The following is a 15,857-nucleotide window of genomic DNA, read 5'->3' as shown; positions in this document are numbered from 1 at the left end:
ACAGCCCTGAGGCCGTGAGCAGTGGGATGGCTGGGCTGGAGGCACCTCCCTGCTGTGCTCCTCATTCAGCAGTGATAACACAGGCAGCACCACACGGAGCCTGGTGAGCCCCAGCTGCTGTAGGATGATGAGACCAGGCCTGATTCATCCTCCAAGTTCTAAGTTCATCCTGCTAAGTTCCCAGCTGAGCCCCCTGCATTCCTTTTGCCTTTCCTCTTCTCAGTCTCCACGTGTTCAAAGGAAAAGTTGTCTTCCCTCCGCGCCACACAGAGGATGGGATGCAGGCTTTGGGAGGGGACACCTGGACCCAGACACCTCTCCGTGGGGACTGCCCCTGCAGGTTGCTGGGGACATCCTTTCACATTGCTGATTAATCCTCCTAAGCTCTGGCACTCACTCACACTGCCAGACACAGGCGGAGTGAGAATAGGAAGGGGGAGAGCAGGGAAAAAATTAAAGAGGGAGGAATGAGTCACCAGTCTGGACAAACTGCCTCCAAGACTCTAAAATTAAGCTGAAGAGAGTGGTCCCAGCGGTGCTATGGATCTGGCAGCTGTGAGCACCTGCTTTCCTGATGCATTGCAGAGACTTGAGAGTAAGTGTTACAGGGTGGTTGCTACTGCCACTACTTGCAGGAGAGAGGAGGGCTCGGGGTGTGATGATTGGCACTGCAAAATCCTGCAGTCCTAGGAGGGCACAGAGAAACCATGGAGTTGAGCCAGATTGCTGCTCCCAGATGCAGCAACACTTCAGAGCTTCAAAGGCTGCTTCCTGCACTGAGGAGGTGCGTTGGTAATGCCAGGTACAACCAGCCACAGTGAAGCCCCCGAGGTACCCTGCTGCCAGGGAAACTCCTGCAATTTCAATTCATGGTCAGCTCTGAATAAGGCAGTTCATTCAGTGATGTGACTCATTATCTACTGATAGAGTTCAGAGCAACCCTGGCGGGCATCCTGTGGCAGGGAGTTCCACAAATACCTGCACTGCACGTGGGCTGCTGGATTAATTGCCCAGGGCCCACCCAAAGGTAATGTAAATTATGTCAACCTAAGCCCAGAAGAGCAAAAATGAAGCCTCTGGTGTGGGCATATGCCTGTGAAAGCACTTGAAAATGGGATCTAACCTCCTTTAAACATCCTAAGCATGACTCAAAACTATCTCTTCCCAGTGGTTTATTACATCTCTCCAGTTTTCAAGCGTTGGCTTTTACCTTTTCAGTCTGCCCCATCCCCTATCACGTACAGCAATGCTTACCATGTGTGTGAAACAAAATTCATGTACCTGGCTACCTATGGAGGTGCACAGGCTGAGCTCTTCTCCCAACACAATCTAAGCACAACCCCCCACTGGAGCTGAGGCAGAGAATGGGGCACACAACTCAGAGCACTGAGGAAGTGATCTGGAGACCTGGAATTTGTGATCCTATGACTGTGCTTATGCTAACAAGTCCTGCAAGGGTTAGCAGGCCTGGGTAGAACTCTGCTGTTGTGTGGCTCTGTTCCTTCTAAAAAACGAGCTCAGGGGCTTCTGCATGGTGCTACAGACACCTGCCCTGCCATGGTAAAGAAAAACCTCTGTGTGCTACCCGTGCCATTCCTTCCCCAATGAGGCCCACTCTCTCTTGTGTGTCTCCAGACAGCATTGTGGCCAAGTTCTAGCCTAAAGAGGCCTGACAGCTTTGAAGTCCTGTACTGCCTTCATCAGCTCACCTTTGAGCAGCACTGGCTGCACATGAAGTTGCCCAAGTAGGTTTGGAATGCCAGATTTTAGACCCTGGCTATGTTGTGCTCTAAGAGATACTTTCTTCTTTTGTTAAAGCTGGAATTTGCCCCAGGGGCTTAAATGCTCACAATAACATTGCCAAATGTCAAGAACTGGGTGATGCACAGCACAAGGAGTCACTGATGTTGGCTGCAGGGCAGGAAAGGGGGTGAGGATGAAAGGGAAGCCCTTTGTGCTGGGAATGGGATGGGGAAATCCTCATGTCCTTCCTGGAAGAACTGCTTGCACAAAGGAGATTAATTTCTCTCTTAGATCCGTTTCTTCTGGGTCTATGCCTTCCAGCACAGATGAAATCTGCCAGGACAGTTTGGGGCTGTTAAACTGCAACATTTTCCCAATGAAGGTGCAAAAGACAAGAGATCGTGTGTGGAGCCAGGGAGGGGAAAGAGTTGAAACAGACTATCTGCCCATCTGCCCGTATCTCCATCCATCTGGAGGTGCTCATAGGGCAGAACAGAAGGGAGAAGTGTTTGTGTGCTCAACATCCACGCGGATTTCTGAGCACCCTGCCAGCCAGAAGGTTTTGCTGTGTTCCTGCTGCTCCCAGCAGCACCAGTCTTGCCTGCATGACCCTTGGAACAGGGGCCCGGTCTCCTGGGTGCCCGCCCAGGGGAGCCGAGCCGAGTCGCCCCCTCCGCCCACTCTCCCACCTCACAGCTGCTCTCTGCATCCCTCTTTTCTTCCTCTCCCTCTTCCCTCCACTGTCTTCAGCTTCTTTTACCGCACTCCTCATTCCTTCATCCTCCCCTCTTCTGCGCTCCCCTTATCCCTCTGCCCATCTGCTTGCGCCTCCCTCTCCCCCTTTTATTCTCCATCCCGATATCTCCCCCCGCTCTTCTTCGTTCTCCTGCCCTGTCGTCCATCCCCTCCTTCTCCTCCTTCTCCTGCCGGTGTTTCCGTGCGTGGCGCCCATTGGCTGCCGGCGCCCGTCCCCCGGTACCAGCGCTCCGCTCCCTCTGCCCGAGCCCCGCCGATGGCGGGGGCTGCGTGGGGGGGAGACCCACGGGCGTGGGGCTGAGGGGCCGCGCATCCCCCCGGCCGCCCCGTGGCCCCTTCCCACGCCAGGCACGGCGGGGGCGATGGGCAAGTCTGGGAAGAAGGACCCGCGCCTCCGGTAGCGCTCGGCAAGGCTCGCTCCCTCCGGGAGCGCTTCGCTCTGTCGCGTTTAGGAAAGGGGAAGGGGAAAAGCATGACACGGATTCTCCCGGTGAAGCGGAGGAAAATGTACATCCCGACGACATGTAAGTACCCGGCGGCTCTGCCCGCTCTTCCCAGATGTCTCCCGCGGGCATGAGTCCATGCAGAAGTTAAGTCCGCAGTTCCAGAGAAGAAAACCTGCCGACCATCCCCACCCCCCCCCGCTCCCGACCCTCCAACTCTACCAGTCCAGCCTGGTCCCTGCGAGAGAGCTCAACCCCGAGGTGAGACGGGAGAGTCCTGAGCTGGAGCAGGGCCCTGGGAAACACGGGGGACAGGAAGGGAGGGGGGTCATGAGGGGCTGCAGATTATTTGGCTGTGTTATCCCTCCCAGCTGCTATTCATGGTTTGTTACCAGGTCTGGGCTCAGCTTTCAGCATCCACCTCCTCCTCTCATTCAAAGCAGAAATATATATATATATATATATATATATATATATATATATATATATATTTATATTTATATTTATATTTTTTTCCCTAAGGAAAGCAGTAGTGCCAATTTCCCATCTCTTCCTACCTCTCTGCCTTCTTCCTGCTCTCCAGCTGCATGAACCAGGCATTTTCTGGTAGCACCTGTTAGAGGATCCCAAGCCTCTTGCAACAGGTGCTGTCCACATCAGGAACAGATCCAAGTGGATGCAAACACACCATCAGTCTGAGGCCAGGGTTGCTCACCAACTCCTACCCATGCATGTGCTGCCAAAGCAACCAGCAGAGTGGATCCAAACTAGATGAAGCACTGATGTCCAGTGTTTTTTCTGCCAAAATAGCCAAAATGTGTGACATGGCATTTGAGCTGGTACATGGTACTTGACAAAGTTATAATGGCAGCAACAGACCACACCCGCTTAAAGATCAAGACTTTCCCCTGCAGCTGCCTGAGCAGGAAAATGAATTTATAGGAAATCCATGCTTTTTGTTGCATGCCTTAATATTTTTGATAGGGCTTCTGAAGCTACCCTGGAGCTGGATTTACTGTATTGCTAAACAACAGCCTGAACAACCGGCTTTGAGGTGTGGACCCCAGACGCTTCTCCAAATGCTTTTCAGCCCCAGCAGGCGTATCTCCACCCATATTTGATATTTGTAAGGCTCCAAATATTTGGCCTTTTTTTTCTTTAAATTCCTTTGCATGCAGGAGGAACATCCAAAGGGATTCCCATCTATGTCTTCACCTTTTAGAGGATCACCCTTTTACGAACATGCTGTTCTGGCCTCTGCCACCTTTTGTAGGGATCTTTGTCCCTAGAGCAGCCATTGCCCTCCTCTTTTCTCCAACAAGTGATTCATGTCACTAGAACAGAATTGGAAAAAATATCAGAGGAAAGATCCTTGAACTTAGAGCTTCGAATCACTTCCTACTCTGCTTATTCGTTGCAGCCAGTCATGATGTGTAGGACAACCCAGTGCTGCAGGACCCCAAGAGATGGGCTTCTATCAGGACAGTGTGTCACAGCCCAAGGCACCTGAAAATTAAGAAAATCTAAACAATCCCAATCCTTCAAAGCTCAAATGCTCTAAATCAAGAAACACTTATACAATAGCCTGTAGAAATGGCCTTAAGACATAGTTGCTCAACTGTGTTTTTATGGGGCCTATCAGATGAGGTTCCTTCAGCATAAAATTTGATATATCTTTCAAGTCTGTTGGGTTTGCCTGTCTGGTGTCCAAGAACTCCATCTGAAGCTCAGGTCTCCCCTAGGGTTTCCAGAACTTGGAATGATGTCTACAAAACAAACAAACAAACAAATAACAAAACCCCAACCAAACAAAAAAAACTCCCAAACACTGTAATATTAGACATTAGTGAAGAAAGTTGTGATGCTACAGAGAATCACCTGGGAGAAAAGTCTCTGGAGTGTTTCTGGCATCCTGAAAGTAGTTAAGGTTGGGAGTCCTTTTCTTTGACATCCCCAGTTTTAATTCAATAGAAAAGGAGCTTCAGAGCCCTAAGAGATTTGTTGAGATTAGTAAAGGCGAGCCTCAGAGTCCCCATTCACTTCCACCAAGTCATTCTCCCTTCGAAGGACCTAATTCATCAGCAGGATGGCCCTGTCGGTCCACACATCCAGAAAAGTTTTCCAGATCTGGAATAATCCTGAAAGAAACACAAATCCCCCCTGCATTAGGTTTTCCAGGGTGTCTCTGGTCCATAGTATGTGCTGGGCTCTGTATTTCACATATGGAGCCCTGACAAAAGGCACATCTGTCCCTTAACTGTCCTCTCCCTGCAGCTCCTGACCCCGTATCAGCAGCAAGCTGGTGGTGAAAGGAGAGCTTGTTTGCTCAAGGCTCTCTCTGAGTGAGCCAAGTGCTGTTTCCATGCCAAACCCTGACGTGACGAGCAATTGGGCACCTCAGATTAGGAAGGCTGGAACACTGCTTTGGTGTTGCAAACAGGTGGGGCAGGCAGAGCCTCTACCTTCAGCAGTGTGTTGCAGGGTGCAGAAGGAGAGGGACAGAATGGCAGGGAGAACAAGAAAAAAAGAGGTAAGAGGGATCTGGACTGATCCCTCTTGGTGTATCCAAAATAATCTTTCCTTTACTCTCGAACTGGCATAACACAAACCAACTGCCCTTCAGCTCAGGTGCTGAGCTCAGCCCCTCTGCTTGGATTGAAAGCACTTTTCTTTCTGCTATAGGGCTAACGATAACATGGCCAGTCCGAAAAGAACTTCAGCAAGCAGGAGAATAAATACTCAAGAGAATAGGAAAGTCAGAGTCAGAAAGGCACTTTGTCACTGTATGCTTTTCCCTCTTTTGTTTGTAAAGCACCTGCCACTCACAAATAGGAACCAGGCCCCTGGTGACCATGTCCTCGGTATTTGATCCATTAGCAATGAAAACTTTTCCCATCCTTATCCTAGTCTGTTGTTCTTTCTCCAGAGGATCTTTCCCTAGAGGAGAGGCCCACATTGAACCATCTCCCTGTTTGTCCCTCTGTCTTCATTGTGCCTTGCAGGACTAGATGGGTTTGATATTGTCCTAGATTTTCCAGCATCCATTACTGTCCACAATCTCCCCTTGAATCCCCATGCCTGCCCATACCTAACACACAGTTAATGTGGTGATTTTACCTGTGGCTTTTTCAGCTGTCATGTCCCCAATATCAATCTTTTTTTTCTCCTCCTCTCAGCTCCAGATTGCTAACTGATCCTGCAAGGACACTGCCCCCTGCCCTCTTCCCTGCCTCTGCTATGGACACCTCTGCTTTTAGCCTCCCCACGCCGGCAGTGTCGGAGGAGGGGAATGCCTCCAGTAGCTGGACAGGCTTCACCACCCCCAACAGCTCCTCCACCGTCAGCCCTGGTGTAGTTGTCAGCGGTGTCCTCATCCCCGTGGTCTACCTCATTGTCTGTGTGGTGGGGCTGGCTGGGAATTCGCTGGTCATTTATGTGGTCCTGCGGCACTCCGTGAGCGAGTCGGTGACCAATGTCTACATCTTGAACCTGGCCCTGGCTGATGAGCTCTTCATGCTGGGCCTGCCGTTCCTGGCTGCGCAAAATGCCCTGTCCTACTGGCCATTTGGTTCTTTCATGTGCCGCCTGGTGATGGCCGTGGATGCCATCAACCAGTTCACCAGCATCTTCTGCCTGACGGTGATGAGCGTTGACCGCTACCTGGCTGTGGTCCACCCAGGGAAGTCCTCCAAATGGAGGACAGCACGGGTGGCCAAGGCCGTCAGTGCAACCGTGTGGGTGCTGTCTTCCATAGTGGTGCTGCCCGTGGTTGTCTTCTCAGATGTCCCTTTAGGGATGAGTACATGCCACATCCAGTGGCCAGAGCCTGCCTCGGTGTGGAGAGCTGGCTTCATCGTCTACACTGCTACCCTGGGCTTCTTCGGACCACTGCTGGTGATTTGTCTCTGCTATCTCCTGATCGTTGTGAAGGTTCGCTCCTCTGGCAGGCGGGTGAGAGCTCTGTCCTCCAAGCACAAGCTTTCAGAGCGCAGAGTGACCCGCATGGTGGTGACTGTGGTGGCTGTCTTCGTCCTTTGCTGGCTCCCCTTCTACGTCCTCAACATAATCAATGTTGTCTGCCCACTACCAGAGGAGCCATCCCTCTTTGGAGTCTACTTCCTCGTGGTGGTGCTGCCGTATGCCAACAGCTGTGCCAATCCCATCATCTATGGCTTCCTCTCCTACCGCTTCAAGCAGGGCTTCCGCAGGGCCATCTTCAGGCCATCCCGCCGAGTCCAGAGCCAGGAGGTGCCAGCATGCCCCCCAGAGAAGATTGATGATGAAAGGGAAGAGGGTGAGATCAGCAAGATCACCCAGAATGGAAATGACAGGCAGGAGTGTCCTCTAAGCAGTGGAGAAGGAAAAAGCAATGAGCAAAAACCGCTCCCTGAGGAGCCTGCGGGATGCGAAAAGAGCAACAAGTTGCATGTCAGTTATTTATGATGAAAGGGCTGGTGCAGGGGAAAGAGACACTGGGACATGGGATCCCCTTCACCTTCTCTGCTTTCAAAGGCAATGGGAGACATGGATACAAGGGAATATTAAAGTCCAGGAGTCTGCTTAAAGATCAATAGGGCTCCACGATCTTGTGGGAAAAGCAAGGCGTTGTTCTTGGCTTTGGAAAAGACACCTGAGGTTTGTGTAGTACCAGTGTTACCAGAAACTGGTAAAAATAAAACCTCCTTAACACTAATGTAGCATTAAGAAGCAGGCATTCTTTATTTGGCTGGATGCATGAGGGGATATCTCCTCCAAAATATCATGCATGCTGAGTACAGAAAAAGCTCCCATTTATATACTATATTTTACATATATGCTCATTCATTTTCCCAGAATAAACATACATATGGTAATCATTTCCCTGAAATCATTAACATAATTTCCCTCTCCTTTACACATATGTTCTTCTGTCCTGGGAGTCTTTTTGGTGGTCCCCTGTGGTTGGTGACTCCAAAGTCATACCTGACTGCTTGGTGAACTGGTAAAAGTTGGCACAGCTAGGCTGGTTGCTTTCCAGTTCTTCTTCCTACAGAATAAGAATTGTGCAGTTCATAGGCCAGTGGCTCTTGAAGAATAAACATTGTGTTAGCCACCAGGAGCAAATGATTTTTTATCTGGCAACACCAGGTGAAGAGCAGACTGCATTTAGGGAGAGCTGAAGAGGTGATGGGCACTGACAGTACAGAGAGAGCAAGGTCAGCCCTAGACGGATGATCTGCCCTTAGATGACCCAGCTGTGGAGAGCATAGGCTGCCATCTGATGGTGGCACCTCCAGGAAGTCCCCAAATGCCATATGCCACGTGTAGGCAACCCAGTGCCTTGAATAACCTCCTTATAAACATGAGAAGAGGTTTACCTTAAAAGATGAACAGGAAGGAGAAATGTCTGCAGCAAAGACATACCAGCCAGTTGCATGCGTGGCTGGCCCTTCTGTAGTTCTTCAAAAAGTCTTGGGACAAATTTCCTGCCCATGCTGGTCGTGGCTGGAGACCACTGACTGCTCAAAACATCTTCTTTCTTTTCAGGGCTCTTATGGACTCTGGGCAGAATGACAAGACTTACCTGGGAGTTAAAAATGGAACATTTCTTTCCTTCACCTTGCCTTCTTCAGGGTGTTCCTGGTGCCTCTGCACCCTGGTGGGAGGTGTAACAAGGGTACAGAAGAAGACAGTGAGACATGAGTCAGAGGCAGCATTTCTTTTCCTCTCCTTAAGCTTTACTGTAAATAAACAAAAAGCCTTTGGGCTTAGAAGGCCAGGTGGGCAAAATCGCTCTGTGTGTTTAGGAGAGGGGGTGCTATAGGTTTGGCTGAGATTACACCATGTCTTTGAGTTGAGCCAACTTCTGTATGGAGTCATGTTTGGCTAATACAGGAGATCAAGGCATCCATCAGTACAGGATGGGGCCAGGAAGCAGATGGAGGTTGGGGCATCTCCAGCGTGTAAGAGCTGTGGTTGTAAAGAGTCTGGGCAATATTAGGAATTAATTTATCCTGTGGGGAGGGGTAGAGTATTTGGCTCAGGATGGTGAAGAAACTACATGTCTGCATGTGCACAAAGGTAGTTGTAGGCAAAGCTTCGTTCCCTGGAATGTACATGTATGGGAATGGCTGAAGAGGATCAGAGACCCAGGAGTCTGGGCTGGTGGGAGACTGGTGCCAGCCTTGGGCACTGATGCTAATCTGTGGGGGGGTGCACATGTGTGCAGGGGTACCTAAGGGGACATACATGTGTGTAAGTGTATACAAACACAGATGAGGGAGTGTGTTTATGCAGTTGCAGGATGTTTAAGTGCGGATGTGAATGCTTGGACAAGAGTTGGAGAGCAAACACGCTGCTGTGGAGTTGGATGAGTGCTTGCTCCTGCGCATTGGCTGCTGGAGGGGAGTTGTGGGTGCACCCGTCTGAGTGTGCAGGCTGGAAGAGCAGCACTGTACAAGGGTGGGTGGGATGAAGGTCTTCCTCTCCACTTTGGCTTCATTCCTGCAGCTCTGCTAAAAGGTCTGTCCCCATACTTTTAACTTCCCCATGAATGCTATTGCTAAGCTACAGCCACCAAAATGACCCTCATACCACAGCCCTTTGGGGCGGTTTTCTCCACAAACCATTCTGAGAAATGGGAAGGAGGGACCCACCAGAAGGACACATGCCTCCCTGAGGTCAGGAGATATTGCAGGAGGCAACCTGTGGAAGGTCAGTTATGAGAACTGGCTGGGCAATGGGAAGATGCCTCACAGGTCACTTGAGAGAAAGTAAGAGAAGGGAAGGGCATGCATGGGGTTGGGTGTGCTGGGACAGAAGCCAAAAGCCCTAGACTGGGAAGCAGAACAAGCTGCAGCAGCTGAGGCTCGTGGGAACAGAACCACTTTATGAGGAAGCAAAAGTCAAGGTCACACAAAGGCAATGTGAGAAGATGTGAAGGCCTGGCAGGCATCAGGAGACCTGCAGTGCAGGACACCCGAGTTTGGAAAAGGACCGTCACAGGGTGTCAGGTGAAGAGACATCTCCTAGCCAGGTTAGAGAGCAGAGGAAGGGTGGGCAGGGACTGCAGACACAACCAAACAAAAGGCATTCAGCTGTGCTCTCAGTCACTGGTACTGCCATCACCTCCGCGACAAAGATTGTCCCCTGGAATCTTACATCCTCATGTTTCCTCTTTAAGCCTGGGACGCTGGTGCCAAGCTGTCCATGCCTGCAGGCTCAGGCTCAGGAGCTGAGCTGCCTGCCATACCACACAGGAACTGCTTAGCTGCCCTTACAGCGCTCCCCTGAGCATGGGCAGTCGGACACTCAGGAGTGCAGGCCCAACTCACGGGGAAAATAAAGTACTTGGTAGCCAGTTTCTGTCTTCTGCTATCTCTTTACATCTTTTCCTCCTTCAATCCATGCAGCATCAGCTTCCCACACTGTGGGCCCCAGTCAGAAAAGCAGCCAAACTATGCATGGGCGTGGGATACAGTCTGTTGGACTAAAAAAAGCCTCTGTTTTAGTTTCTTGGGGAGCTCCCGCAACATCTACTGGATTAAACACAACCAAGAAATCCTGGCAGAATGAGGATGGACTACCAAAGCTTCTGCCTCTATAAGGGGCAATAAGTGGTAGAAAGATTAAAAAGACTGACTACCAAATGGTTGGATACGTGGACAACACAGCACTTAAAACTCTGGTCTGTGTTGCTCCTCTTGCAGAGAAGAGCAGAGCCAGGTGAATGCTGGACTCCGCTTGCAGAGCAAGCCTTGTAGGACAGAGCAGAAATTGTATTATCTGAGGAGCTTGTAGCACTGTTCATGGTTGATGACCATGCACTGAAGAAGGCATGTAACTGGGACAAAGGACCTTGCAGGAAGCAGCTCAGGTGGGTGGGGGGCAGATACAGGATGGGTTTCCTTATCCATGGAGTGGCTGCCCAGCTGCCATGGGGAGATGGGGGAAGTTCCCCAGCTGCCAACACACTTAACAGAGAGTCTCCTTCACCATCTAACTGAGCTGAGACTTCATTTCACACGCCTTTGCAGCTCCATCTGCTGCAAATCACCATTCAAGAAACTCCGTCGACTTGTTGGCTTCTTAAAATACCAGCATCCCTTAAGAGCCCAAGCACTGCAATGCCAGCACCAAGCAAGTGTGCCAAAGACACATCATTTTGACACATGGAATCTGAGCTCCCACCAAGGCTGCTCTGCAGGCCAGCCTGCTGGGGCAAAGAAAATGTGTTCCAGGGAGATCAGCAAAAAAATGGAGATCTTTAGATTAAATAGGGGTTTAAAAGAAAAGAGACAAGCATAATATTTTTCTGTCTTGTGTTTTCTATCCCGCCCCCTCCCCCCCCCCCCGCCTGCAGGCTGTATCCTATTTTGCAGTGACAAATTGGGGAAATAAAAAATGAAGATGAACAGAAAATAAGGCTGGGGGAGGGAAAAGAAAAGGTATTTCTTGTCCAAAATTCATGAGGAGAAACAAATGCCACAAAATTCTTCAAACTATCACCACTGATTTACAGGCTGTTTTTCGTAGGAACAGGCATTTGGAATGATGGTCAGGAGGTCACTGCCTCCTGACCCCTGCTCTTTCCTCAGCACTGTCTCCCTGTTGGTGAATCCCTTGACTTCTCTGTGGTAATAGCATTAATCTGACTGCCCTTGTGATCCCTCTCCCTCTCCTTAACGATGGTGTGGTTGACTCTGGGCAACCCAGAGGCCATGGGGACCGTGTGCAGTGGCTAAGTGAAAGTCTGGATGTGTTCAGGGGGGATTTGCTCCAGTCAGATATGGAAAAGAGTTTTTCTGTTCTGGGTGCAGAGACACAGAGATAAGGGCTCCATCAAGCCCTGTGCTGCACAAAAGGTTTCATTCTCGTCACGTAGTGATCTGAGCTGCAAGACTAGAAAGGGCTGCAATGATTTCAGCAGCATTGTGCAATCCTCTTCCCAGTAAACGTGTGATTACAGATGGGGTGATAGAGACACAGGGAACCCATTCTGTCAGAGAGTTCGTGTGCACACGTCAGAGAACAAGAGCAGACATGTGCTATGTGTGCATGCATGCAAATGAGTGCTTATTGCACGATTGCATGCACGCGTGTGTGTGTGTGTACGTACAACTGCGTGGATGTGGATAAACACACAGACATATTCGTGCCATGCACGGATTCAAGCAGATCTATGTGTGCATGAAACCATGTGAGGCCACCCTCACAGGTGCACACACACCCAGACCTGCAGGTACTGCTTGGCCTAGGCATGAACGCCCAGAATGCAGCACATTCTCCTTAATGCACGCAGCCCAGGCACGGGCTCAGGCTGGGAGGTGGCATCTGGACCTTGCCCTTGGCTCTCCAGACACACACGTACCCAGCCACCAAACCCAACCACACAACAGTGGTCTGGGGCAGCCATGGACCCATTCAGTGTGACCCTTCTGCTCTGCAGTGGATCTTCAGGAGAAAAACTGGAAGGGCAATGAATGGTGATGGCAGAGGGGCTCCAGTGTGGAGAAGCGAGGGTGTGTTTCCAGGCTGTTACCAACACAGCCCACACATAAAGTCATTTGAAGCTGTTGTTAGGGAGCCGCTGTATTTGTCATCAGCAGGGAATCACAGCAGCTCAGAGCAGGCAACAGCAAAACTGTCCAGGCCATGTTTCAGCTGTTGTATGGGGCTGTGGAACAAGGGGGTGTGTGGAGGGGGCAAGAAGCAGTTAATCCATTGTTGTAATGGGGTAGCCTCCAGAGAAAAGAGACAGGGGAATACAAACAAGGGAAACACCTTCAAAAAAGAAGATGCTCCTAGCTCTCCTGAGGATCCGGCAGAGAATTGAAATGCTTTATCTGCTCGAACGAGTGGAAAATATGCAAATATTTGCTCATGAAAAATTGCTGTTCTTTGCCTTCCCAAGCATAAACTATGCAAACGCCACACACCACGCAGCCGGCTAGCGCAGGTCTCACACTCAGCACGTCATGCACAAACAGACACACGCGCGTACCCCGTACGTCAATGCAGCCGGGCAAGGACACGTGCCTGGGCTGCAGCACAGCAGCCTCCCCTGCGTGACAAACAGGGCCCCGGGGCACGGGAATACGGATGCCTCGACTGGCAAACTGTGCCTGGGCGGGCAGTGCCCCGCCGCGGCTCCCTGCGGTGCTCTGGAGCCGGAGCGGCTGCGGAGCTGCGGGCGGAGGGAACGCGAGAGCCCATCCCGGTCCTGCCGTGCTCGGGGCCACGCGGGACGCCGCCGGGGGACAGGGCAGGGGTGGCACCGAGCGGCGCGGGGGACGCGGGGGACGCGGGGGACGCGGGCGCTGCGCGGCGCGCCCTGCAGAGGGGGATCGGGCGCCGGCCGCAGGTGCGGCACCGCGGGGAGCCGGGAAGCACGGCCAGACCTCTGCCCTTCTCACTGGTGCGAGGGGCAGGCTCGGGACTGTGCTGCCAAGCAGTGGTGGAGCCTCTCCGTGCCAAACTCCCGCGTGTCAGACATCCAGAGGGACTTGTGCAGGCAGGAGAGGCGTGCACTCGCAGCACAGAGAGCCAGTTGTGTCCTGGGCTGCATCAAAAGAAAAGTGGTCGTCCTGCCCCTCTCCTCCTCTCTGGTGAGACCCTGTCTGGAGTGCTGCATCCAGGTCTGGGACCCCCAATATATGAAGGAGCAGGTCCAAGATGACAGTGATTAAGATAATCAGAGGGCTGGAGCATCTGTCCTGTGAAGACAAACTGGGAGAATTGGAGTTGTTAGCCTGGAGAAGAGAAGGCTCCGTGGAGATCTTATAGTCCCAGTACCTAATGGGAGCCTACAGGAGAGCTGGAGAAGGAATTATCACAAGGGCATGTAGTGATAGGACAAGGGGGAATGGCTTTACAATGAAGGAGGTCAGGGTTAAATTAGATATTAGGAAGAAATTGGTCACTGTGAGGATGGTGAGGCATTGGCACAGGTTGCCCAAAGATGCTGTAGCTGCCCCATCTCTGGCAGTATTCAAGGCCAGGCTGGATGGAGCTTTGAGCAACCTGATCCAGTGGAATGTGTCCCTGCCCGTGGCAGGGGGCTTGGAATTAGATGATCTTGAAGGTCCCTTTAACCCAAACCACCCTGTGATTCTATGATTCTGTCATGTCAGTCTGGTTCCCTTAGTGGAAAGCACCTCTCACAAATCCAACAGTCTGTGAGCTCCTAAACACCAGCTTCCTTGCCCATCCATCTGTCCACTCATGTCCCACCAGCCCATCCCCCCTCCACAAAGTTTTTGTTTCTTTGGCAAGAAAGCTCATGGGTATCTCTGAAGAAAGTTTTCTCACCCAAACTGCTGTGCACCTTTCTCAGCACTCCTTGTGAGAGCTGATATGCCCTGAGTAGAGATCTACTGTTGATAAGTGATATGGGCAGGTCTAGGAGTGTGCATAGGAGAGGACAGCACAGGAGTAAAAATGTTGGGGTCTAGACAAGAGCGGATGGGAGGAGGGGGCCTTCCGGTGCACTCAGATGCAGAGAAGCAAAAGGCAGCAGGTTTGGCTGAAGGTCATTTTTAAGAACTGGTTCAAACAGGCTACAATGTCACCTGGTGTCTCCCACCCAGCCAAGCTGCTGGATCTAGATGTTCACAAGGCAGCAAACTCTTCCTTGTTGCAGTAGGGATAGTCCTTGTAGTCATATGCCAGAGTTTGGAGTGGATACCAGCACAGTTCCGTGTCTTGGTGGTCTCACAGGCAGCGTCACAAGGCGGGGGTAAAAGATGGGACACTCAAGCTGGAAAAGCTGCTGATGGGGAGAGGGGCAGCCTGGGTAATGCTTCCTTAGCTGTGAGGCATCTCCAGCTGATGCAGCTTGTGAGCCAGTGTGTGATACCCTCCCTGCTCAGCTGTGTCACACATGGACTGGCTGTGGGGGCACCGGCAAGTGGGAGACAAGCTCACACTTTCATGCTCAATATCAGAGACTGCCAGGTCTAGCAATAGCTTTGCTCAAGCAAGGCGTGCAGGTGAAAGGCTCTTCCAGCTGCTCCTCAGCCACGTGGCATTTCAGCAATGCACAGCAAAAAAAATAAAAATGAGAGTCTTTGCCAGGCCTTGATCTCTGTGTGAGACAGGCCAGGCCGCCAAGCAGCACACAGCAGAAATCCCTGCTGGCAGAAGCGCCTTCAAACTCAGCAGCAGCCTGTGTAAAGCCAGGGAACATGTTGTTTCTGCTTGGTCCAGGCTCCATATGGGCAGAAGTCTTAAGAGCAATGTAGCCATGCAGCTGACATCTAATAGGCCTGCCCATCCTTAGAGACGTAGAAAGTATCCTAAGCCAGTAATTTCATACCATGTCAGTGCTCTTGAGTAACAAGGGCTGGCTGTTACACAAGCCCTGTGCACAGACGTGGAGTCCACAGGCTGGAAAAGATTCATCTAATCATGGAATCACAGAATAGTTTGGGTTTGAAGGGACCTTTAAAGGTCATCTATTCTTCCCAACCTCCTCTGCTGCCTGGCCAGAGATGATCAGTGATCCTGGTACAGCAGAGTGACAGCTGCTCTTACAGGATAACCTGAGGGGACCACAAATTACTGAAGCAAAAGAACACATTGCCACCTTTCCATCTCTCAGGTGTACCCCTCCCCATTTACAGGCCCTTGGAAGGGAAAGGCAAAAGTACCCAGGAGCAGTCGGGCCGTGACGGAGAGGAGGCAAGTGCAGAGCAGTGCTGCTCATCCCTTCCCAGCTCTTCGAACACATGTGAGCTCTCTTTCCAAGGGTAGCAACAACAGTAGCCAAAAGCCTGAACTTTGCTTCCAGAAGGAATCAGCTGTTGAGCTGAGCAAATTGTGATGCTGTGCAGGGTGGGTGGAAGAAGGGAGGGAGGAAGGGAGGGAGGGAAGAAGGGAGGGAAAAGGGAGGGAGAGCCAAGCCTGACACGGGCCAGAGCAGGAGGGGAGGCACAC

General features: G+C 51.4%; 1 protein-coding gene across 4 annotated transcripts; it reads left to right on the top strand.

The window, feature by feature from the left end:
• Positions 1 to 58: 58 nt before the first annotated feature.
• Positions 59 to 8,705, top strand: SSTR3 (somatostatin receptor 3). Of its 4 annotated transcripts, none has more exons than XM_032106664.1 (2): positions 59 to 3,023; positions 6,119 to 8,705. In XM_032106664.1, exon 2 carries the CDS (start codon positions 6,180 to 6,182, stop codon positions 7,383 to 7,385), a length of 1,206 nt encoding a protein of 401 aa, XP_031962555.1. In that variant the 5' UTR covers positions 59 to 3,023; positions 6,119 to 6,179; the 3' UTR covers positions 7,386 to 8,705. The 4 variants fall into 4 exon arrangements, with proteins under 4 accessions (XP_031962555.1, XP_031962556.1, XP_031962558.1 ...); XM_032106665.1 differs by having other exon boundaries at positions 3,927 to 8,705; XM_032106667.1 differs by having other exon boundaries at positions 59 to 3,203.
• Positions 8,706 to 15,857: the final 7,152 nt, after the last annotated feature.

Source organism: Corvus moneduloides, chromosome 4, assembly GCF_009650955.1.
Source record: "Corvus moneduloides isolate bCorMon1 chromosome 4, bCorMon1.pri, whole genome shotgun sequence".
NCBI classification, from domain to species: domain Eukaryota; kingdom Metazoa; phylum Chordata; class Aves; order Passeriformes; family Corvidae; genus Corvus; species Corvus moneduloides.
This window is presented reverse-complemented; position numbering and strand designations above follow the sequence as displayed.

Coding starts and splice junctions, on each gene's coding strand:
- SSTR3 (XM_032106664.1), top strand. CDS start 6,180: ATGGACACCTCTGCTTTTAGCCTCCCCACGCCGGCAGTGTCGGAGGAG.